Raw genomic sequence first — 25,458 nt, 5'->3', positions numbered from 1 at the left:
GAGATGAGAGGCTCATTTCAAGAAGCACCTCAAACAAATCAAATGACTGATAAGAAATTTCAAATTTCTGTAAAAAAGAAAAAGGCCATTGGAAAACCTGGAGTTGACTGGAGACGTGGGTGGTGACGAAGGTGCGGGGGCATCGGCCTCCTCCTCCTCTTCCTCGTCCCATTCTTCCTCCCTCAGGGGTGTGATGCTGTTCCCCAGCCACATGGAGTGGATGGACACCTGCCACAGAAAGGGGGCACTGCTCAGTGCTGCGGCCACAGTGCCAGGCTCCTGGTGGGTGGGTACGGCCCCTGGGACTCAGCACATGCCTACCGTCGAACAGTCTCCCCCTTAGCAAGGGTCGTTCAGACACCCCAGGTTATGGGCAAGGGAGCCCACAGAGAGGGTGGGGCAGGGGCTGGACAGCTGCCGGGAAGCTCCAGCACATGCTAAAGGCACAAATCAGGGGCCAGTCAACCTCAGGAGCAGCTGAGGAGGGTGACACAGAAAGAGGCTCTACGAAGGGACGCTTTCACTCCTAAGTGACATCTGAATGGAGTCCCCAAAACACGGAACCAATACGTGGGATTCCTTTTCCAGTCTCCCTCACTGGCAGTCATTGTGGTAAACCCCAGGCCAGAGCTCCCTCGCACCTTTGTGACCCGCGCTCTAGATCACGCAGCCACCACACAGTCAGCACACCTCGACTGTCCTCCTTTCTGCCTGGTTCTCTGGAAGCCTCGAGCACTTGGCACAGTGCTGTGGGCTGTGTGCCCATAAAAAGCTGTTCTCCATCATCACTGGCACTAGCCCCAACTCATGTTCTTGGCACCAAGGGCCATTTCCCCCCTGGGACCCAGCACCCTGCAGGGAGTGGGTGAGGAGTCTGTATGAACAACTCTCAGGCCAAGGAGCAGCCCCTGCACTCCCCTCGCCCAGACCCCTAACCCCCACCCCTCTTTCCCAAAAGCAAGTAGTGGCTCAGTCCAGTGGCATCTAGAGGCTGAACATCCCAGACAGGGCAGGGGTGGCACTGTACTTCAGCCCCAGACAGGGCAGGAGTGGGACCGTACTTCAGCCCCAGTATGATCCCATGACAGTTGGTTTGCAGACGCTGGACACAACGCAAACATCGAAAGATGTGGGCAAATGCAGTGGGGTGGGGGGGAATAGGGAATATCTCGGGCACAGACCAGTCTCCCCGGGCCCAGGACAAGGCCAGAGGCACCCAGTGAGCCCAGGCCTCTTACTCTTAGCCTGCCCTTCAGAAACACTTCCATGAAAAATACAGTGCATCCTATCGGCCATTTTCACTTATCTTGGGGTGGAAACATCTGTCAAAGGTGAAAGGACAGAAGAGTGTGACTTCTTTTTCCAACTATGTCTAGAAAAATACAGGCTGGTCCAGTAGCTCCCTGCTTCCTGTCACTGAACCCGGCAGGCACAAAACAGGACAGTACAGGCAGAGAGCAGGGAAAAGAAACAGGTGTGTGACATCACAGGGTTTTCTGCTGTGAAGGCTGCAGGCCAGGAACTCAGAAGAGGAAACTCTCAGAGCTCATAAATGTTTCTAAACACCATATTCTGACCCATTTCCACGGAAACAAAAGCTACAAAGAGAACTGTCCTGCACAACTGGTTTCACTAAACCAGGAACCCGGTGAGAGAAAGACACAGCACGGGGTGGAGGGAAAGGTGCAAGTCGGCCAGCAGAGCCAGGCCCCGCCGCAGCATACACCTGTAGGGCTCCACGCCATGTGCCATCATATGCAAATGGCCCTATGTTTCTGTTTACATTTTTTTTTAAGTGACAGACTACTGGTCTGTTGCCCAGGCTGGAGTGCAGTGGTGCAATCATGGCTCACTGCAGCCTCAACCTCCTGAGCTCAGGTGAGCCTCCTGCCTCAGCCTCCTAAAATGTTATAGATTACAGGTGTGAGCCACCACGCCCAGACCCTTGAATCCCTTCACTTATCTGAGGAGAAAACAGAAGCACAGACCAACGTGACCTGCTAGGAAGTGGCCGAGCTGTGTGCCTGCACACTGGGCTCCCCCCCAGAACTGGCCACAGGGACAGGGACACTCAGGGAGCCCCCCAACAGCTGGCCCCAGGGACACTCACGGCCAAGCCTGCGGCCCCCCACACCATGGCCCTTCATGGCATCTGCTTCCTCCTGAGCATCTCAGCTGACTCCACTCTGTCCTCACCCCCCTTTTTGTGTCTCACGGTCCTTGCTTAAGTCCAACTCACACCCTCTCACTATTTCTTACACACATCTCTATCGCTACATGTGAGGTCTCTTAACTACTTTCTGGAATACAGAACATAAATAAAAACAAAAGTAATACTTCCTCTGCTTGTGAGACCTAGGAATAAAAAGGATAAAAACAATGAACATTAAATTTTTTTTTAAAAAAAGTAAAACTTCCTTTCATTTAAAAAGTGCACTGAGCTTTTCTCCTGGGTGTGTCAAGCGCCAAAGTCTGAGGACAGAAACGGGCAGAGGCCAGGTGGTGGGGGCGTGAGACTGACCTGGCCGAGTTTGTAGCTCATGCTCCCCAGCTCCCGCTCGGGGTTGATCTGCAGCAGCAGCTTCTCGTGGCTGATGAGGGCACCTGTGAACACCAGCACCCTGAGTTCTGATCTGCACAGGGGCACAGGGCCACAGGCCCACCCCGTACCAGCCCGGCTCCTGCCCAGATAGGCACCCAGGCGTGAGCCACCTGCCCTCGCCACTGGCAGGAGGGCCCAGGTTGTGCAGAGCCCTGTGGTTCTCGGGGGTTTGTCACTTTATAACCAGTTAAGCTGGCAGGGCCAGTGGGCAAGCTGGACTCTGTCACTTTTTCTCTATGACAAATAAGACTGCAGCATTCACCTGTCACCCCTCAGCTCCCACCTCTGTGAGTAGGAACTGGTTGCGGGCTGAGCTACAGAAGCTTAGGAGTTAGCAGTTGCAGGCGAGCCGACAGTCCAGGCAGGCAAGCTCTCTGGGGTACCCAGATAAGCATTTTGGTGAACAGTGCCTTCCAGAACCCCACTTCAGTGCCCAGGCTGACCAGATACTGCAGGCAGGAGCGGGAGCAGGATAATGCCCCCACTTGACCTTTCACACCCCCCACGCCCCAGGCCAAACAACCTCCTCATGTCTTTCTGCTGGGCATCCCCCCAGTTCCTGGGCACCAGCCTCCAGCTGAATGTCCCCAGCTAACCCTCTGCCAGACTCCAGATCAATTCACCTCCTCCCAAGGGGCCTCCACGCCCCTTCCCTGGAAGCACTTGCTCCCCTTGGAGCTCCAGGAGCTGCCTGTGTATGCCCCCCACCCACCTCTGTGCCCCTCTTTTCTGCCTTCTATGACAGGTCATTGCTCCTGGGTCCTCCTGACCTATGAGCTCCTTGAAGGCTGGATCCATGGCCCTCCAAGTGCTCAGTTTATTTCAACGCCCTAATAAACATTTGAGTGTCACAGACACTGCGTAGAACACATTGTGCATCCACATAGAACTTTCTGCAATTAAAGCCTTCAAGGTGCTTAAACTCCTAAATAACTAAGGAATCACAAAGCTCTATGCTAAAATACTGTTCAGTGAAAAACGTGCATCCCCAAATCCCCACACAACTCTCTGCTTTTAAACCAGGTGACAAACTCCGATGCCTGTGATAGGGCAGCCACACAACCGGAAGGCTTGGTGGGACAGTGGGCACTGACAGGGCCCAGGGAGGGGAGAGGTGCAGGCAGCGGGGTGCTCAGGCCTAGCTGTGCCCCGCCCTGCAGCCACTGCCACACAGGGTTTCTTAGGAAAAGCTGGAGATTCAGCTTGTGTAGATGAACTTGGTTGAGTTCTTAACATAAGCAACTAATTCAACTTTTAAACCCTGCTGGTCTTACAGCCCGTGAGAATTCTTTCGCTTCTCACATCTTGACTGGCAGGAGATAATGCTTCTAATTCATTTCCAGATTTTATTTCCTTCCTGGGCCTGACTAAGACTCCTGCTTATGAAAGGGGCAGCATATTTAGCATCACAGCCTCCAACTCAAACCACACTCAGGTCTTCCTGCATAACTGTTGCGGTGAGCATGCCAGTCTTTTCTCATTCTAGCCCAAATACAACCGCCCCCCCACCCTTTCCCTCAGGTACCTGTAGTAGCCGGAGACAGAGAAGGGACAGGATCCCACGCCTGGTATAAATGATGGGTGGCAATGTTCTCTCTCTTTGAAACCATTGCTTGAATCTCTTGCTCCACAATCCCTCTGATAATGCTCAGCTTCCTCCCAAACCTACATTTCAGAAAAAAGGTAAAGAGTGTTTTGTTTCCTTCAAAATCTTACAAGTGAAAAACACTAGAACTTTCCCTCTGCTTTGCCTAAAGGAACCTGGTATAATACCAAATGAAACTCACTTCCTAAGTGAGCACCTGTCCGTGAGCCCTTAGGTGGGTGTTCTACTACTTGCTCTACTACTTGCCCGCTCATTTTTGCTCTGCTAACGTCTACCTCTAAATGCTCACTAACCCCATGTCAGTTCCTGTCGCGTTTCCAGCTCCTCACTGACCAGGAGGCCACCTTTGGGTCTGCACCTCCTGCACAGGCCACATGGACAGTGTTTTCAATTCTAGCAACGAAGGAAAACGGCCTGGGTGAAGCTGCTGGACGCTTCAGTGGGGAACCCACTGCCCCCAGCACCTGCTATGTCCCGGAGACACGTGGCAACTCAAGCAAACCTGGTGTCGAGAGCTTTCAGAGGCTTGTTCCGGGGCTGCTGCTCCAAGCAGCTTACAGCTGGGTTGCCGGCCACAGGCACAGTCATTGCACTGAGCACCAGTGAGGTGATGGCCTGCACGGCCAGGACGTTGATCTGGGTCCTCTCTGTGTCTTCCTGGAAGGATAGCCCACATGTCAACAAGAGCAGCAAGACACCCACAACCAGCTCTGCCTGCAAAACTCAGAGTCTACCCTGCCTCAATGGGAGGAAGAGGAGCCTTAAGTGCTACCAAGGGACTTCTGTCAGGCTGAGCTCACGGGGCACGAGGCAGGGCCTCTGCACATACGGGCCCTAAAACAATCTGATGGGCAAACGTCCATTTTTCAAATCAAGGACTCCTTTGGGCACAAAACTCCAAACATGAATTACTTTTTAAATAAATTATCTTTGAATTCCCTCATACATTTTAGAGGCCTTGCTTATGACAACCTGTTAGCTTCTATGGATGAATTTAAAGACAATCTTGATGACTTGTGACATATGTCTACCCTCCAAACTGTCATTTCTGTGAGTTCAAACCACACCTTCTATCAGAATCAAGGGCCTGCATTCCACAACTTCCCATTCTGCTGGCTTCGCTGTACCAGAGCACAGTTATTATTAATATCATGTTAGCGTAATGTACGTGAACACTTCAAGAAGCCTAATAAAATCTCTGCAAGACATTAGAAAAATGAAACCAGGTACTACTCATGGCCTTTATAAAGTGCCTTTTCATTTTAATTCAACCTACACTCCTCTGAATATTGATAAACTAAAAGATATTTTCCAGAAAGGGCACAATCGTATTGATCCTTAACATGGAATACACCATAACAAAATGCATTCCAGCCATTGGTAATCTCAGCCCCCAGACCTCAGCGGGCTTTGTCCCTGCTCTGGAATATCAGTCAAGACACCATTCAGCTACTCTTTCAAAAATAAGGTAAGACAAAAAAAAAAAACACCAACTTGCTGCCTTATTTTATTCCCCACCAAAGGCCTACAAGCAGCCATAACTGCCCATGTGCCAACCAGCACGGGGTGTGGGCTTACTTCTGGTGGGCTCTCCTCCTGCTCCATCACGAGGGGCTGCGTCACCAGGACACCAAGGAGGGTGGCCCAAGTTTCTTCAAACTGAGTACGACTAGTCCAGCCTAGAAATATAAATGTTACATGAGAGAGTGTCAAGCCTTCTCAAGCCTGTAATGGAGAGCTGACAGCTACGCCAACACAGCACAGCCCCTGGAGAAGGCTCCACACCAAGGGCAGTGAGTCCCTTAAACCTCACACAAGTCTATGATGCGGGGAACACTATCCCCTCCATTTCATCATCGAGGAAACCGAAGTACAGACATCGGCTGCACTGTCCGAGGCACTCGTGAGAGGCAGGTGGCACAGGCCCAAGTCGGCCCTGGCAGCCTGGTCAACCCCCAGTAGTGCAGACACAGGGACAGGGCAGGGATGCCCATGCAGGCGACCTCGTGCAGGGCCAAGGCCACTTCTGCCCCACTCACTAGATGGGCTAAAATCTTCCCTGGAGTCCAGCCCTGAGACTGTGCAGCTAGCTGCACAACTCTGTGGATAAAACTAAAGGCCACCAAGCTGTCCGCTTAGAGTGGGTGAAATCTGTAGTATGTGAATTCTACCTCAATAAAGCTGCTAAAAATTTAAAAGTTAAAGTAATGGTTCCTCTGACCTGTCTAGAAGAATAGATCAAAAAGAGTGTATCGAGGTAGGAACAGGGATTCAGTGAAAATAATCTGATAGACCCTCCATTCCTATTGATGAGCCGCATTCCAGTGTATCTAACCAACAGTTGTTTCTGACAGCTGTGCTTCATGTCCCCATCATGATGTCTGAGGCAGCCATGCCACTTGTGGTAAGGCCAGAGAGACGGGATGGGGTGCTTAGGACAGGAGAACTAGAGCAATGGACATCGGGGTCCCCGTGATAAACTGGGTAAAGAAAGAACAAGAGACAGAGAGAAGGACAGCGTGCAGGACTGATTCAGACACAGATACAGACAAATATAACAATTTACATTACAGTGAAAAAATGAACAAAGAAGAAAATGAGCACGAACAAGGCAGGGACTGCAGCACAGTCTTGGGTCACGCACGTCCGATGGGCAGTTCAAGAGCAAGGGCACCCAAGTAAGCAAAGGAGCTCGTGTTAGGCAAGGGGGAGAGACCAGGAGGCCACTGATACCGATCCCCACAGCAAGGAAGAGGAGGAGCTCCGTGAGGCAGCTGGCGTGAGGTTCCTGCTCAGGGCTCTCTTTGGACATTGAATTATAAAGGGGAAAGTAGAGGCAAGGTGTCTCCTGCCACAACCTGGGATCAAAACAAGCCTCAAATCTGCAGAAGCCCGAGGGACTGGGGAGAGGACTGGATAGTGGAGTCAGGGTGCCCATGCCAGACTTTCTAGGTCAAGACAGGAACACTCCAGGAAACACCACAGCAGGGCCCAGTCACTGAGAACTGACTGATTACAGTCCCACCACAAGATCACACCTCTTGCCATCAAATAGGGGCAAAAGTGGTGACTTATTCATTTAGACACTTATTTAGAAATAAGGGGTAACATTTGTTTAGAAATGTAATTTCTAAATCTGCAACAATTCTATGAAATAGCCATGACCTCCATTTTACATATGACAAAACTGAGGGTCTCTAGAGGTTACAAGGACTTGCCCTACGCTGCTCAGGTAGGAGGGCTGGAAGCAGACCAGGACTGTCTGAGCCCCAAGCCTGCTTTCTCCCTATCCTGCCTCTAGGCTCTGGGGAAGGCAAGTGCCAAGAGACCTGACTCCATCTGCTCCCGTCTGCTTGTTCCCATATGAGAAAACGGACCACTGAGACACAACGGGATCAGACTGGTGAACACAAGAAAACATTCTGAGACAAGTGCTGCCACTGTTTAGCCTAAATGCAAAATCTAAGGCAGAATTTAGTCTCACGTTGTCTATTGCACATGAACCTTTCCTGACTTCAAACAAGCCCGGAATACACAAAGCTGGGATTCAAGCCACAAAACACAGGAACTGGGATCTATTTTCTCAGTATAAAAGGAGTTTTGCCAACACTGCAAAATGTATTCACATAGGTTTGTATTATTATCATGCTTAAATCTTTTCTGGAGTCAAATGAGAAGATCCCAGTACTGGGGGCTCTGGATTTCCTCCCGGTAGATGTCTGACAATGGTGACCTGAAGGAGAGGCCCCAAGAGTACCTAGTGTGTTGATGCGGTAGATGAACTCCTTAAAGACTTCCTTTTCCTGGAGGAACTCTACGGGGATCTCAGGGAATGCTGTGCCAAAATCCCCTCCCGGTTTGGGTGACCATCCAAGCTTCCACACCTGAGAAGATGAAAAGGAAGTGACATCACCCAAGTTGAGTCAGGACAGACACACTGTGAGGAAGCAGGAAGCCCGACTTCTCTCCACTGGGTTCCCTCCTCACTACCCCAACACTGTCCCAGAGCTGGCACCTTCTCCCCCAGAAAACAGCTCCAACTGCTTCCTGGGACTTCCTTCCCCATCAAGTGGCCCTCCCAAATCTGCTCTGCCCTCCCACTTCCTGTCCTCATCCTGAGGCTGCTGGCATACCCCACTCAGGGAGTGCTGGGAGAGGCAGGCAGGAGTTAGAGACAGCACCCCTCGCCCACAAACAGCAGATGGTGTGTTAGAATAAAAGCAGGTGTTCAGGGAAGTTCAGCTCAGATATGTTTACTGGCAAGCAGGCATGAAAATGAACCATACAGCTTATTTCTGTAAACTCTGAAGTCCAGTTCTCTGTGCATGAGGTGCTCAGACAAGCGCTGTGCACAGAAGAATCCAGAGGCAGGCTTGATGCTGTTCAAGTGGCAGGATCAGCTCATGATCTGGCCAGCTCAGCTTACATGCCTTCAGTGAGGTGACAAAGGACCCAACGGAACCCCAGGATTCCCACAGCCCATCTGCACAAAGGCAGAGGGGGCTCTATGATAATGACCAGCTAATCTCTTACCTCACCACAGGAAAGCCCTCTCTTTAAATTGGTTATGCTCTTCTATGCTCCTCTCTGGTACCCGCCCAGGGGGAGACTGCAGTGCCTGTCACAGCTGCCTTCCAGATGACCACACTCAGGGAACTCCTCAATGCCAGTTAAGAGCTTGCTGGAGGAATTTTATCTACAGCGTGCAGCCCGTCCTGGCGTATCCTCAAGTGCGTTCTGGACGGCATGACCTGAAAACTATGCCCTCTTACATGGTCTCCCCAAGCCCCTCCAAAGGAGCAGTTACTGTCTCAGAACCAGATGCTAATGAACCCACAGTGACTCGCTGTGCACCAAAAGTGGGGCTGAGAGCAACCCCATGCAGCAAGGGTGGCCTGCTTCTCCAGCACTCCTGTTGCTCTCTTCCCAGGAAAGCCTACAACTCCCTGTTCTGCAACTGCTTCCAGCACCAGCAGGCACTGGCCTCTTCTTCGGAATGAGCCCTCCATCTGGAATACCTTCACCCCCTGCGGCAGAATCTTTATCTCTCAGGATCAAACAATACTGTGCCCTTGGAGAAAGCCTCCCTAGACTCTCCAGCATACATACACACACGTGCACACACACACACAGGCAGGCACGCACCCTTCTCAGGCAGCCACAAGCCTCTTCCCTGGGACCTGGCTCCATTCTCACCGACCTACACCTGCTGGCTCACACCCTGCCGGGTCGGCCTTTCTTTCCTGCCTGAGGATGCTGCAGGCCCTAAGGAACAGGTCCCATCATCTTATTTCAGCAGGCTGGTGGGGGATGATGCCATTTCACTGGGCAGAAGTCAGTCCCCCCCATCAACCCTCACTCTCCTCAAGCTAAGCTCCTGCTATCTGAAACAAGGATTCTGATCAATAACACCTTTTTTTTTTTTTTTTTTGAGACGGAGTCTTGCTCTGTTGCCCAGGCTAGAGTGCAGTGGTGCGATCTCGGCTTACTGCAACCTCCACCTCCTGGGTTCACGCGATTCTCCTGTCTCAATCTCCTGAGTAGCTGGGATTACAGGCGCTCACCACCACACCTGGCTAATTTTTATATTTTTAGTAGAGATGGGGTTTCACCATGTTGGCCAGGTTGGTCTCTAACTCCTGACCTCAAGTGATCCACTCACCTTGGCTTCCCAAAGTGCTGGGATTACGGGCATGAGCTACTGCGCCTGGCAATAACACCTACTTTAAACCGATTCTGAAGACAACAGCAAAATTGTGTAGAAAAACATGAATTATCTCCAAAGGAAAATCTCACTCACTTAAGGGGGTGTGGTTTCTGGTCTGCTATTAAGCAAAGTGGTCTAGTTGCTCTAGAATCAGGTCTAACACTAATCTCTTAGGGATGCAGGGCCTCAGTTCATTTTAGAAAACCCAGTATTTCTACTAGCAACCTCCACACGTGGTGCCTGAGGAAAGCAGCCTGGCACCAGAACCACAGCAGGCAGCCTCTGGGCTGCGGGGATTCTGTCCCGCCCTATCAAGTGTGCCCAGCCCAGGGCTTACCGGTGCATTTCACCGTACTTGGTCTTCTGCAAGGAATGACCAGACTCACCAGTGGGGGCACACGTGTGTAGCTGTTGACAAGGGGCAGGCGGGCCAGGCTGATGATGATGTTCCTGAGCACTGACGTGAGAAACGCCGGCACGCCACTATTCCTTTTATGACCCAAGGCCAACACCGACTGCAGAGACTCCACCATTTCTGCCACCATCTCACAGGCTGCAGTGATATACTTAGGATCTAAACAAGCAACGGTTAAGAGAGGACTTTTTAAAAAACACATCCTGTATACCCAGTGTGGAAAGCATGACCTACAACCAGCTACTCAAGCCATAATTGTAGAATCCACTTAGACTCTGAGTTGGCCACTGAAGGCCTGCAGATTCTACCTCCTTCATATCTGCCTATACCATACAATTCTCCCCATTTTCTGCTGGGAATGCTGGAATGGTCCTGAACCTGAGCTCTGGCCTTGGTTCCCAGCCCTCTGGCCCACTCTCTGTGATAAGGCCAGCAGCAGCCTGTGACAGCTGGAAGCCATCCTGTGGCTCCTCAGCCTCAGACTTCCTTTAGGACACCTCCTCTGCCCCTTGTCTTTCTCTGGTCTCCCAGGACCTGTGCCTGTCCCTCAGCTAGTATCAAAGGGCCATGTTGTCATCCTTGCTTCACTGGCTTTCCTAGAACAGAGTGCTTGAGGGGCTTGGATGGTTCTGATGGACATGGAGACTCCCAAGGCAGACGCTGAGGAACACTTCACACCCTTGGGAAGATCCCCAGCGTGGTGTCTTGAGTCTAGAATATCATACCTACTAAAATATGATTTGTTGAGTCAGTGAATGTGTAGTAAGTGGCTATTACCCACAGGCCACGAGATTCTACAGTTTGGGCAACTTCCTAGAATAGAGAATGACTTCTTATTGGACTTAAGCAATTAAGCCCCACGCTAACGAGTTGGCTTTATTATTTATTGGATGACCTTTAAGAAGTAACGTCCTATCGAGGTGATTAAAAAAACAAAGCAAGCTTCCCACTCTGGCCTAAAGAGGGTCATGGGGAATAAGCACAATCATCTTCACCTGAACAGAACCCACTTCAGGGCCCGCTGCTCTAACTCAAACCTCGGAGATGTCTCAACTGTTTTAAAGCAATGGAAATCTAACTAAAAATCATGATAGCATTTGTTGAGTATTCATAACAAGACTGTCATCCGTTCCAGGTGCTTTACATGGATGGATTAACTGATTGATCTCAATCCACACAGTTGGCACTATTCTTATCCTCACCACAGAAGCACAGGATCCACAGCCTGAGGTGCCACTCGGCTGGAAGACGCAGAGTAGGGAGGTGGGTGTTTTCATATTCCTTAGGTAGCGACAAGAAATCATGAAATCACAAACTGAAGCCTGAAGGACCCACAGAGGTTTGAGATAAAAATTCAGAGAAGTCCTTGGATGTGCATTAAAATGCCATTGCTTCTGGGTCATTCTCTAATTACAAAACCTTGAACCGGGAACCAGAAGAGAAAAGTACTATGCAGAAGACTAAAGACAGGAAAACTCCATCCATAAGTAGGATTGCACAAAAGCTGGGAGAAAAAGCCCAAAAGCACTGGCACACTCATGATTGAAAAGGCGTGTTTCCTGAGCCACAGAGCATGGAAAAGATGCCTGATGCTCCAAGTAAGGGTGCTGTGTAAAATGTGCAGACAGGCCCCAGGTGAGGCACCCCCACCTCTGTGGGACAGGCTACAGGGGGCATTCCCCACCAGACACTGGGCTAAAGAAGCTGAAGCAGCCCCAGCAGCCTAGGGGCCCTGGCAAGAACAAAAGACACTTGGCCAAAAAATTTTCCTCCCAACAGGCACTGCCACCATTTTCCTAGTAAAATACCTACTCTAGAATTGGGAGGAAAGTGCATGAAAAGCCGTAGTATATGTCTTAAGTCTATAACTGGCTTAAATCACTGGGATTTGGATTTTTTTTTTTTTCTGTAGGAAAAGTGGAATTTTCTTTTAAATATCCACCAAAACAGATGGCTGAACCTGACACTGAGGTTACTGAATACTCATGTGGGAAACATTTATTTATTCATTATCACTCAACAAAAGGTTGTTGCTTGCTGACCAGAGGCCGAGCATTAATTTCTGAGAACACAAAGAAGACAAACCTGTTCCCTGCCCTCAAGGATCTCAGAATAACTGCACAGTGTGGAAAGTGCTGGGGGGAAGGGAACGCTCCCCCAGTGGCATCCCAGCTGGTCTGTAGGGTCAGCGACAGCCGCATGTGTACGGACAAGGTGTTCACTCGGAAACGAAAGAGCTGGCAAAGCAATGGACTACAGCCTCCCTGACAGCGAAGGAGGAGCAGCAGGACACAGCCGAGCTACGTTGCGCTTCCAGGAGTCCACACTCACCGCGGTGCACGTCTCTGTGAATGATTTTTAAGTCCTGGAGGAACCACATGTAAGAAACAATGGGTCCTGAGACTTACTCTGTGTGTTTGGATCTACTTGCTCCTCCTCTCTGATGGCTTTTGGGGTATTCGTTCTTCTTTCTGGACTAAGAAGCTGCTCTCCAGGCTGCACTGCAACTAAAATTACAACAGAACAAACAAAAGAATTTCCACACACTTCCATCAGTGCTTTTGATTCAAAATTTGACATTTGTGCAGCCTCACCAAAATTCAAAGGGATAGACAGACTAGCCTAAATTTCTTAGAACCAATTTTAGACAAACAGACAATACTAGACCGAGGTACCAATCTCTTGGTTAGTGGTATATGTCTGAAGATTTGTACTTCAGATTTCATTCAGATTTCTAAGTCCCTCGACTATCTCCTGTTGGCCATCTCTCACCCTGAGGTTATTATGAGACGGCCCAAGATTCATTACTACCAAAATCATCACTATAACCTCCAAGAAGTCTGGCTTTTAAGTATTAATCCCTGGATCTTTGTTTTCAAGTTGGCTACAAATGCGCAGATGAAAACAATTATGAAACATCAAAACATCACTCTATAACATTTAATTTAAAAATACAAAGCTTCAAAACACCCTCTAACATGTAAACTATGACGTCCAATTTTTAAAAATTGTGGCTAATGACCCTTGTTGAGGATACTGTTCCTTGAAAAGAATAAGCCACTTTCATTTTACGGTATGTTAATATTACAATGCAGTATAGAAACATTTTAACTCTAACAGAAAACAATCTTCTGAATGTAATCTTATTAATCTTATGATCATATAAGACTAAATGCATAAAACAGTCAGCTAAGACTAAAGATCACAGAGACATAAAGTTTAGAAGTATTTTTGATGAAAGCTGAGACTTCAAAATCTAAATAAAATGACTAAAAAAGCAAATTCCAGTTAAATTCCAGTGTAGACTCCAATATATTGGAGAGTAAGCGATGGGGCCCAGCCCTTCCTAATGCATATTTTATCTACCTCTCCATCCCCAATTCCTAGCTTAGTACCTGGCAAACAGGCAGCACAAAATAAAAACATGGTGAACCAGACAGGAACTGATAGGAACCCACTGTTCATGGACAGGGACTCACCGGCCTCCAGGATGAAGTGCACACAGTGGATGACGGAGCAGGCATGGGTCACAAACTCTGTGGAGGAGACCACGCTCCAGAGGCCAGGCAGCTGCAGGGCCAGGCAGCAGCAGTCCAGCCCTGCCTGGAGATCCAGACTCAGCGGGATCTGCTCATGGATCAAATGCCAGGACAAGGCCTAAAGGGAAGTACCGAGTCACAGAATGCCCACTCACGCACCTTCGTCTGGGGAGGGATCTGCTCATGGATCAAATGCCAAGACAGGGCCTAAAGGGAAGTACCGAGTCACAGAAGGCCCACTCATGTACCTTCGTTTGCGGAGGCCGTGTGAATCACAGTTGTGGTGGAACCGTCCAAAGCATTGAGGGGCAGCGGGTCCAGATGCCCTTGCCCTTCCAGAAGGACAGCTCTGACATGGCTCCATTACATTCAGTCCTGACCCACCTATTCCCCAAAGTGCCAGTCCCCTCTCTGCCAGAATGCCCCCTTACTCTGCTGCCTCTCTCTTCTTCAGCACTGTGGGCTCCTGTAGAAGTCTCTCCTGGGCTACGTGGCCACCAGGCCAGAGGCTCTTCCTTGGGGCTCCCACAGCACCGGGGCCTGCTCTGTCATAGCCTCAGAGGTTGAATTTGAGAGCATGGGTTCTAGGGATAGCAGGCCTTGGGTTCAAATGCCAGAATGGCTACTTCCTAGCTCAGTGGACCTGGGCAAGTCACTGAAATTCTCTAAGCCTTGCTTTCCTCACCTGTCAAATGGGAGTAACAGAGCCTATCTCACAGGGGGTTGTGAGAGTCAAATAAGATGATGCATATAAAGTATTTCATCCTGCACACAGCAGGCACATAATATAATCAGCAGCAATCACCCTGTGCTGAGATCACACGCTGGCTTTCCCACTTCCCTACTAAGCTGAAACCTAAAGGACAGGGAACACAAACCATCTGCCTCCACATGGTTCAGAATAAGGGTGTATTTATCATTTTGTGAGTAATGGCACTGATGCCCTTTGGACTCCTCCCTTTCTTTGGTGTGAGGTGGAGGCGGAGCCTCTGTGGGTCTGCAAAGTGTGTCCTTGCTGAGGGCAGGCAGCACAGCGATGGCCCTTTAAGGATACAGGCCAGACTTTAATGCATCCAGAACATGTACAGATTTTGGGGGCTAATTACAAGCACTAACACAAACCAAGTATTCCTTGGCTGACATGTCCAGGCCAACTTAAGACATAAAGTACTTCCAGATGATTATTTTTCGTGTCTCTAAAATTAGGATGCACATAACATTGTAGGTGCAGAGGAGAAGGGGACCTGGCTGACCTCACAGGCCACCGTGAGGAGTGGCGAGGCGAGGGTGAAGGATGGCTACAATAACTTGACGGTGACAAGACTTACTGCCACGCTGAGATGGAAGAGTGACTGGACTGGTCAGAGCTCTTGCTTTTCAAATAAAACTGCTTTACCCTCTTCAGTGTCAGCCCTATGCCCCCTCCCCACAGCAACACTGAGCTCCCGAGCTGCCTCTTACCTCAAGGGTTGCCACTACGAATTTCACGATGTCCTTCTCTTTCTCAGGAGGAAGGTGCAAATGACTGGGCAGTTTGGAGACCACCACCAGGTACTGTGCCAGGGCCCGGGCCAGAGTGGGCAGGGACTGATACAGAGCAGCATCCCCTGAAACAGAAGGCCCTCGTGGGTGGGTGCAAACGTGAGCACAGATGCATCACCTTCAAAAGGCAGTCAAGCAATTCTCTGAGAATCTGATGAAAGTTCAAGACATTGTTCCTCAATGGCACATCTACACATCCGTCCACACGACTGCATGTGGTTTGGGGCTGCATCTCCCCTGAGGTCTGGCCCAGCCTTCCTCAAGGGCTTAGAGCCCTATGTCCATGACCATGTCAATGAATGGCAAAGTGGCAAACACACAGGAAGAAATTCTGAGCTGAGGACACCAGTGCTGCTCTTTAGCTACCTCTGTAAACACTTTCAATGTATTAGATCCACTGCCTTTATTGTATATTTACTTGGTGCAAAGTACTATACTGGCCCTGGAACTCTTTTTAAAAATAAGATAAATTTTAATTTTAATTACCAAATAGATCATTCAACTTGCTCCAGTAGGCCGCCGGCTCTGCAGGCAGGCCGGGCTGGAAGACGTGATGGACAGCAGGGAGCTGTTGTACAGTGCCGCTCACGCGGGCCAGAGTCACCTCACGGGCTGCTTCAAAAAGGGGACTCTTCTGGCCACCAGAAATTTCACTCATCCCTAGGCTTAAGCATGGAGCTAGCAGGCTTGGGTTGAACTCCTGAAATCAGAACATTAAAGGTTAACAAACAATAACAACAGATTGTGTGCTTTCCATCAGGTAAGAAAAACACAATAGAAAAATAATAAGGCAAATGTTTCTGAGAAAATACAAATTGGTATACCATCAAAAATATTTTTAAGAAAATTCTACTCTATGCCTGTTATAAATATTTGAACAATTTCATTCAACATATGCTTAGTAAAATATATTTCTGTTCTCTCTTTGTACTTTAAGTAATATTTTAATTTTTTATGCTCTTGGATTTGCTTGAAATAAAAATTTTGGTATGACAATTTTAATTCATAAAAACAAAATCAAAGCTAAAGTGTCATCCAAGACCTCAGTGATACACCAGCCATCCCTAAAGTTTGAAAAAGATGTTCAAATGCAGCTGAAATACGTAAAAGTAGCCATATGAATTCCAAAATTTTGGTTGGAAAAATGGTATTTCTTATGACAATTTGGATTATGTTTTAGCAATCTTTTTGTTTAGCCATTTAAAGATTGGGGGCCAATTCTTCAGGTAAAACATCTATCTTAGTTTAATATTCAGAAAAGCATCATGAATGCCAAAAGTTGAAGCTTTCTTTTACAGTCAGAACTTTTACAGCTGTTCAAAGCCCAATTAGCAAATTTGGAAAACCTAATAAACGGATCACTAAGCAAATTTATCACTCAGTAAGTTAGCTTTCACTGCATGAATCTTAAGATAAACAATTTTAGGCCGGGCGTGGTGGCTCAGGCCTGTAATCCCAGCAATTTGGGGGGCCAAGGTGGGCGGATCACCTGAGGTCAGGAGTTTGAGACTAGCCTGGCCAACATGGTGAAATCCCGTCTCCACTAAAAATACAAAAATTAGCTGGGCATGGTGGCGCATGCCTGTAATCCCAGCTACTCGGGAGGCTGAGGCAGAAGAATCGTTTGAACCCAGGAGGCGGAGGTTGCAGTGAGCCAAGATGGCGCCATTGCACTCCAGCCTGGGTGACAAGAGCGAGACTTCGTCTCAAAAAAAAAAAAAAAAGATAAACAATTTTAGCAAATGGATTTTGGGCTAATTCTCCTGTTGTTTTCAGTTGAGTTCTTCAGTACGTCAGAATACACTGTTGTGTTGCCCTCCCCGCAAGGTCTCTTCTCATGAACACCTGCTGCCACCCCCAGCCTCTACCTGCATTTGTCCTCCCAGGTGCCCACTTCCCTCCCATTTGCTGCATATCAACGCAGGACTAAAGCACCAAGAGGCTTCTCCCGTCCTAGTAGGTCTGAGAGGAAGCCCTGCTCAGGCCATGGCTGCACCACACCCAAGAGGTGGCCCCCCCACTGCTCACAGGACCTGCCCATGGGTGAAGGACAGGGACACCAAGGCTTTGCATGGCCTCCTAGCTCTGCGCAGGGTGCCCTCTGACATCTGGGGTTGGGGGGTGAAGAACCTCACTACATCTAACAGAGGTGTGAGTAGAGGAAATCTCGCTGCATCCAAGGGTCTCTTTTACGACTGAAGATCAACTTCCAGGACACTAGAAACAAGTTATTGACGTCACGCATTACGACACTGTGTTGAAGTCTATGGCAAATATGCAACCTTGACTTTCATTCTGTCTTGGCCGTGGAGCTTAGGTGATAACATCCCGTGTTTGTTCCTCCAGTGAAGGCCAGATAGTTCTCATCCCAAACCATACACCCAGCCTTGGGGCCAGCTGGATTTCAAAACAATACCTCCTCATGAGAGAGGGCTCCCATCAACTTGCTTCAAATTTCACAGCTGCCTGCTTCCAACTGCCATCCAGTTTCTCCCCTGCTCCCCTGCCGCTCATGTTCCCCACTCTAGATGCCAATACAAGTGCCCAGGGCCACACTTCATTCTCTCACGTGACCCCAACCTCTGTGCGTGAGGGGCCTCTAGGCCGTGCACCTGCCAGGACCAGTAAGTAATAAAATCTTCATTTCCATCTCCAGTCTGTCCTAATCCCTGAGGGAGTGCTCTCCATCTTCTCAAAGATCCTGAATTAAGATAGACACCAATCCAATACCATTCCTCACTGCCACGAGAACAAGCAAGTAAAACTGACTGTAATATAAGACCACCTCCATTTTCTTCAAATGCTTGAAAGCTTGAGTGAAATCGACTTGCCTCCTTGGATTCTAATGTGGCTGAAACAATGTGCTTTTCTCGATCAGCATACCCTCCATGTCCCGACCCCATCTGAAATGGAGTCCTCCCCACTTCCCGGCCCCATTCAGAGTGGAGTCTCTCCGACATCCCGTCCCTGTCCAGAGTGGAGTCCCCAACATGTGTTGTCAACAAGTGGGTCACATGATGATGACACAAATCCCACTTGGAAGTCACAAGAAAAGCTGAGGATTCCTTGCCTCCGCTGCTCCCCCCGTACCGAGTTCATCATGAAGGCACTCATATCTTCAGCAGGAATCCGATTCACCAGCTCTGCACCTTCCAGCAGTGCAGAATCTGACCTGGTCCAACACTGGGATTTGACAAGATGAATGTACCAGTCCTGGGAAGAAAAAAATGGATAAGGTGAACATGATGGGCGGCGTTCAAGGGGACTTCACATCCCTGGAGCTACAGGCCTAGGCCAGTGCTTGGGAACACTGCACTAGGCTAACCGAGAGGGCCGCCGGCCGGCATGCTGTGGCTATACGGCTCACCACACCACAGGTCTTCCCCTTTGGACTTCTGTTACCTGCCTGGGCACCCTCACGGCCTCCCGCTTCACCTGGTGAACTTCCAACAGTCCTTCCAAATACAGTTAAACCACTAAGGGTTAGCGGCCCCTTTGCCATCCTCTCCTGGGTTGTCTGCTTTGCTCATCTCTCCCCAGCAACCAGGGCAGGGCAGGTGCTTAGCGAATAGAGCCTAAGCAGGCAGGACTGAATCTTCGCTTTTTTATACTTGGGCTGCTGGGTTTTGAAATCTAAATTCATATTCATAAGCTGAACTCTGTCCAGGAAAGTAGAGTACCAAGGCTCTACCAAGGCCCCAAGTGGTCCCTAACCATGAGGTATGAGCAGTGGAGGTGCTGACAACATACCAGAATGGCTGGCAGTGGCAGTGCAACTCACAGGTGGCCGGAAGGTATGAGGCGATGGAGGGAGGCTAGAGGCATTGACATGTGCTTAAAGGCCTGTGCAGTCAGGGGCCTGCAGGCCACGGCCCACTTTCCCTTGATTCACCCACTAACTACTCACCCTGCACTCCTAACAAAAGGGTCCCACATCAGCACTGCTTGGCTCCCTCGGACCTTGATGGCCCCCCATGTCTCTAACCACAGCTTCACTGAGCCGAGCCGAGCGCCAGAACTCCTTGGGTCCACTGCACCTCCTCTGCACTCTCTGTATCTGCCACAGGAGACAGAGGCACTCAGCGCCCTGTGCCTCCCACGCAAACACACTGGACACTTACTTTGTCCGGACTCACTGTTTCCAGTGACACATGCCCATCCCCGTCCAGCGGGTGGGAAGAGACTGGAGGAGAGGGACTAAGTGAGTCTTGCATGCTGGAGAGACGAAACCTGTCCAGCAGGGAATAGAGCCTTTGGTGTCTAAAATACAAATAAAAATGAAATTACAGTACAATTTTTTTTTTTTTAGTCTTAGTCTAAACTCTGCACACTAGGATTCTAGAAATATACACTTAAGGATGCACTATTAGTGGCTTCTTAAAGGAAAATGCAACTTGTTTAAAACTTTTTCTTCACAGCTATTTTCTCATCAGTACTCAAACAGGTCATGATACAAATGCAGGCCCTAGTTTACTTTTAAGTATCACAGTTTGTACTCCATTAATATTTTCCAGGAATTTCATTTATACTCAAACATTGCAACAGGCAATACACGGCATAAAAGCTAATAAAGGCTTTCTTAATAAACACAAAACAGATCATCTAAGACTCAAATGCACAAACTCCACTATCAAATATCCCAGTAAGACAACTGATAGGAATTTATGGTCATTTCAAAATAAAATCACCTCATCTGGCACAAGATATTTATAATCTTTTAATCTCCCTCATCTGGACTGAAGACTAAGTCTAGGGTCAAAAAGTAATAATAGTTTATCTCCCACCATCTGCTATGAGAGTGACAACTTCATAATGCAAATTACAAAACAGCTTGGCCCTACAGACTGAAAAATCATCCCAAACTGTCCACCTAATTGTGCCCAATCCCATTTAAAAACACCATCAACAAGGTACTCTAAAGACTGAAATCAAAGCATAATAATTTTTTTGTGTGTGTTTTTTCTCTTTTGCAGTTTCAGCTCAAAGCACACAGCATGATAATTATATTCTCCTTCTCTGCTGTCTCTCTCCCTCTCACACACACAATCCCCGCCCCCCACCCCGCCCTGCAAGGGAAGAAAAAAGGTAAAAGTTTAACTTATTTTGCAGTCATGGAAATACACTCATATAGGAGATGTAAGGATTTCTGATAAAGGCTTCTCAAAGACTTTGCAAACACAACTAAGTGATTAAATGCTTTGAAGAGATAAAATGGCAACAGGATGCAGATGTAAGTCCTGCATGCCAAGGATTGAGTAATGTCTATCAGATATGCCAACTCTTGTTTAGCAATTAGATGACATGCTTTGATTTTGCTAAGATAAAGCTGATAACCTATTTTCCCACTCATCACAGGACAGTAAATACAGGCATTCTAAATACTACCTCTCAAACACCCAAGAGGAGTGCAAACTGCCTCCACTCACGTCATAGACGTGATCCTGTTGGTCGTCCTTTACTCTTTATAAAGTGAGATCTGGTTGTTTTAAAGGTGGGAAGGTTCTATTATGGCATTTCTGCAGTAAACCCACCTACAAGGCACATCAATTTCCTGTCCTGTGAATTTATTCCCATACAAATCTATATCCTTTATATCCCGGGTTATCCTAACACAAGGATGGCCTGTGTTTCCAGCATTACCTCTGAGCGAGCCCGCTGCTCTGAAGGTATTCCTGGATTCTGTTGAGTTCTTCCATTGGCAACTGGGCCATGCTGCTCTAATAGACAAAAACACATTAGTGTGTTTGTAACACCTAACAACCCAAAATAACCTCATGCTCATTTAAAAAGGTTAAACTGATGTGTACAGTTCATCCTAGTAAGGGCAGACAAGAAAAAATACAAGAAACAGTCAGATCAGACACACGAGGAATGGCAAGTTTGCAGATGTTTCCATGTTTCTATCGGCGACCATATCAAGACCATACTTACGGAGGAAAAAGCCAGCCACCTGTTTTGCTTGGCCTGCTACATTTTCAATATAAATCAATATCAGGGTTTCTTTTCCCAATACCTGTAAATTTGCAGCCAGAAGCATTTCTACCCGGCGACAAGCAAGGATGTCCACCATGCGAGCCAGAACACGGAAAGGGGTGCACAGAAGCCTGTCCACATACAGCGTGAGCACAGCTCCCGACTGGCTGAGATGGATCCCCTCCAAGCACTGAAGAGTTTTCTTCAGAGTAGTTGGCTAACAGCGAGAAGGAAAAGAACAAAAGATGACTATTTTAAAAATCAGAAATTAAAGTTAAAAATTTCAATACTCCATTTTTAAGGCAGAGAAAACTGCAACTGGCAATAGTTGGCAGGATGAAGACGTACAGTTGAAAGGTTTTCACAACGAGACTGAATTGCCTGGATGAACAGGCCGCTGGCAGCAGAGTTCCGATGAACGGCACTGATGAAGTCCTGTACTGGAGGCTCGTGGGAAAGGCTGATCAGATCTTGAATGTGATTTACAATGAGCCACGTTAAGTGCTCGGAGTCATGGAGGTTCTGACACTAAGGAAAAATATGATGAGAGATTCGTTTTCAAGTACACAAGAAGAGACCAGGTATTAATGCCATAGAAAGGCCAGAAAGGGTAAGAAGGAGAAAACACATCCCAAATATAAACCTCACTAAAAATATACAGTGTATGAGCACAAATAATTGAGGAGGCAGGAAACTCGATTTACCAAGGCCGTCACCTCCAACCACGCACTGCGGCAGAGGCTGTGTGAAGTCAGGCCCCCCTGGGGAAGTAGGGTACACCGGTCCAGCTCTCATTGACACTAACAAATGGCCAACGGTCAAAGGACAAAGGCAGGCCTCGGCGAGATCCGCAGGTAGCAGGGGCAACGTTGCGCTGGGATGCTCCCATCCACGGCACTGCCTGCCCTCTCCCAGGCTTCGGGCTGGCCAAGCCAGTGGGCTTCTCCCATTACCCTTTTCCCAATTTTGTGGCAGTTCAGTGGGAGAAACGAATGCCCTATCACTGCCGCAGTTTCAATAGAATTGTTGAGTCCAAAATATGGATGGATCCCACATATCAAATAAATCTTAAGTGTAGATATTTAAGCTTTATAAGAAAATAAAAAATATATATTTTTAAACATGCAGAGCCTTTTCATCTTGATTCATAATCCTAGGCAGAAACTGTAAAATGTGATCAATTCCTTGACATTTGGTTAACGATTAATATTTTTCATTTGGGATCATGAATGTGATTGAATACAGTACAGTACAGGTTAAATAACCCTTATCTGAAATGTTTGGGATCAGAAGTATTCTGAATTTAGGATTTTTTTCAGGTTTTGGAATATGTGCATTATATTTATTTGTTGAGCTCCCTAAATCCGAAAATCTGAAATCTTCCAATGAACATTTCCTTTGAACATAATGTCAGCACTCAAAAAGCTTCAGAATTTGGAGCATTTTGGATTTCAGATTTTTGGATTTGGGATGCTCAACCTTTATTAACTTATAAAATTAATATCTTTTTTCTTACATTTCTGTGAAAAACAGGATTATACAATTATATTATCCTTAAAAGTAGAACAAAATAGAAAAACTACTTCAATAGAGAATGTAAAGCAAAAAGTGACTAATAATAAATTGCCATCACCAGAAAGTCTCTAGGATAACACCTCTTACAGTTGGAGAGTAAGCTTCCTTCTCTGATTCAGAATATTTAACACTGTTTTGCTATGTGACAGTAGTTTCTATAAGATACCATGTTTATAACAAAGAAATGCATACGTTTTAAATATTTTTAATATAAATATAGAAAAAGTATTAAATCTAGACCAAAATCTAACAGCAAGTTATCTCTGAGTAGTATGATTACAGGAGGTTTTATTTTCCTCCGTTTATTTGTTTTTTTTTGTAAATTCTCCGTGGTAAACATGTGATGCTAGTTTTATGGTTAAAAACTCCCAAAAGTTATGGTTTTTTTTTTTTTTTTTTTTAAGAGAGAATGGCATTTAAACAGGAATCCATCATAAAATGTGACAATGAACATCTAACACCTTTTCTACAAATTAACTTAAAAAATTTTTTTAGAGCAGGGGTCTCGCCTTGTCACCCAGGCTGGAGTGCAGTGACACAGTCACAGCTCACTGCAGCCTCAAACTTCTGGGCTCAAGCAATCCTCCCTTCTCAGTCTCTCAGGTGGCTGGGACCACAGGCACGCACCACCACGCCAGGCTAATTTTTCTTTCTTTCTCTCTTTCTTTTTTTGGTAGAGGCAGGGTTTCTCTATGTTGCCAGGCTGGTCTCGAACTCCCAGGCTCAAGCCATCCTCCGCCCTCAGCTTCTCAAAGAGCTGTGATTACAGGCACAAGCCACCACACTTGGATAATTTATTATTTTTTATTTTTTTAGAGATGGGGGTCTCACACCGTAGCCCAGGCTTGTCTCAAACTCCTGGGCTCAAGTGATTTTCCTACCTCAGACTCTCGAGTTGCTGGAATTTAGGCATAAGCCACTGCTCCTGGTATTAATTTTTTAAAAAATTTAAAATCAGAACCCCACTACAGTCAATTCATTTACTTTGTTTTTTAAATCATTAGTTATTATTATTCCACTGCTTCCCTCAAATTAACAAATACACCCAGCATCACGTAGGCGTGAGCCAATAGCTGGGCATTTGATAAATGAGTCAGCTGCATAAACTCTCACAGTCCAGCTTAGAATCCAGTGACTGGAAGGCCAGGCCTGGTCTCCAATTATATGTCAGAGCAGAAGTAAACATTCATTCCAGATTTAGTTTTGATGGAGCTTGGCAGGACACCGGGCAGTCTGGGTTCCAGAGGGTCCATGCAAGTGTCATCTACACAGGATGTTCTCCTGGTCCCCACCTCCCTCAACCCCGTTTACAGGCATTTCAAACTTACGACATAATCACAGAAGAGAATGAGAGCCCCTCTTCGTACTATTTCTCTATTGCAGATTCCAAGTTTGGCTGCCAAGTCAGAATCCTCCTCTTCTCCAGACATCTGGGGACTAAGTAACTTTGTGCTGGACAGACTGTGTCTTCTAGAAGGAGCAACAGATGCATTGACAATGTTTCTGGATGGCAGTGAGCTTATTTGCAAAATACTGAAGATGATTATGTTTAATTCTATTTCAAAAACAGACAAGTTGTTTTAAATATTGCCATATCAGAATGTTGTATGTGTAATATATATTCTCAGTTATCCATTCCTAAGCTACAATAAACCACATATGAAAAACTAAAGAAAACAGAATTTAACAGGCAGAAAATTAAAATGCTTGCCTGAATAGCAAAATCCACCATAAAGCTGCACATTCAATCAGCACCTTTATTTCAGAACTCACACTGGCTATGTTTGATAATTGAGCCATTGCTTTTGAAATTCTCCATCTGCCATGAAAGTTGCCAACTGCCAGAATGAAAACCTCCCTGCTTTCATGTTTTACTGTTCGTTTCCCAGTGAAACATCACCACTCTAAACATAATCAGGGTATACGTTATGGAAATCCTGTTTAAAAACACTTCTTCCCCACTAACACAGGTTATTTCACTTTACATTGACTTCTCACTTTATTGTTTTTTCTTTTTGAATACGTGGGAATTATAAACCTTGAGACTCTTGGCTCTAGTCCATACAGTTAAAATGTTGACACACTCCCAAACCGCCCCTCTGACCTTCAGGGTCTGACCGAGGACGACGTCCTTCCCATTGCGGCAAAGGGCTTTAACGGGGACAGAGGTCACATCAAGCTAAAAATATTCTGAAATACAACAACTTTTCCTGTAATCCCTCAGGATTTAGAAGAGAACTGGTAAAAACCAAAATTCTACAGATTTAAACTTTAAAAAAACTGCCTTTTCTCTGTTTCCCAACTGGTGAAGTGAAAGCAAACTAGAGCCTGGCCATACAATGCTCAGCAGTCGCAAGGAGCAAGCCACCGACGCATGTGCAACACGTGACAGAACTTTAGACCCTGCTCACCGAAAGGGGCCAGACTCCAAAGGCTGCACACTGCGTGGTTCCGTTTCTTTCTCCCAGAGACAAGGTCTTGCTGTGTCACCCAGGCTGG

At 47.3% G+C, this 25,458-nt stretch overlaps 1 protein-coding gene across 4 annotated transcripts in view; it reads right to left on the bottom strand.

Moving 5' to 3' along the window:
* Positions 1-25,458, bottom strand: part of HTT (huntingtin) — a 168,989-nt gene that overhangs the window by 14,749 nt on the left and 128,782 nt on the right. For all 4 annotated transcript variants that reach the window (XR_008524958.2, XM_024245873.3, XM_054554967.2 and 1 more), the window contains 17 exons: positions 24,288-24,429; positions 21,733-21,912; positions 21,425-21,601; positions 21,052-21,128; positions 19,533-19,671; positions 18,502-18,624; positions 15,898-16,111; positions 15,331-15,476; positions 13,810-13,987; positions 12,739-12,837; positions 10,302-10,489; positions 7,966-8,092; positions 5,787-5,887; positions 4,711-4,865; positions 4,128-4,267; positions 2,522-2,604; positions 98-228 (listed from right to left, as the gene is read on the bottom strand). Coding sequence is in view for 3 of the 4 variants with exons in the window: in XM_024245873.3 (XP_024101641.3) it covers positions 98-228; positions 2,522-2,604; positions 4,128-4,267; positions 4,711-4,865; positions 5,787-5,887; positions 7,966-8,092; positions 10,302-10,489; positions 12,739-12,837; positions 13,810-13,987; positions 15,331-15,476; positions 15,898-16,111; positions 18,502-18,624; positions 19,533-19,671; positions 21,052-21,128; positions 21,425-21,601; positions 21,733-21,912; positions 24,288-24,429 (2,400 nt within the window). In the remaining variant the exon portion in view is untranslated. The remainder of the gene's footprint in view (positions 1-97; positions 229-2,521; positions 2,605-4,127; positions 4,268-4,710; positions 4,866-5,786; positions 5,888-7,965; positions 8,093-10,301; positions 10,490-12,738; positions 12,838-13,809; positions 13,988-15,330; positions 15,477-15,897; positions 16,112-18,501; positions 18,625-19,532; positions 19,672-21,051; positions 21,129-21,424; positions 21,602-21,732; positions 21,913-24,287; positions 24,430-25,458) is intronic.

The sequence above is a fragment of the Pongo abelii genome, chromosome 3, assembly GCF_028885655.2.
Source record: "Pongo abelii isolate AG06213 chromosome 3, NHGRI_mPonAbe1-v2.0_pri, whole genome shotgun sequence".
Taxonomy (NCBI): Eukaryota; Metazoa; Chordata; class Mammalia; order Primates; family Hominidae; genus Pongo; species Pongo abelii.
This window is presented reverse-complemented; position numbering and strand designations above follow the sequence as displayed.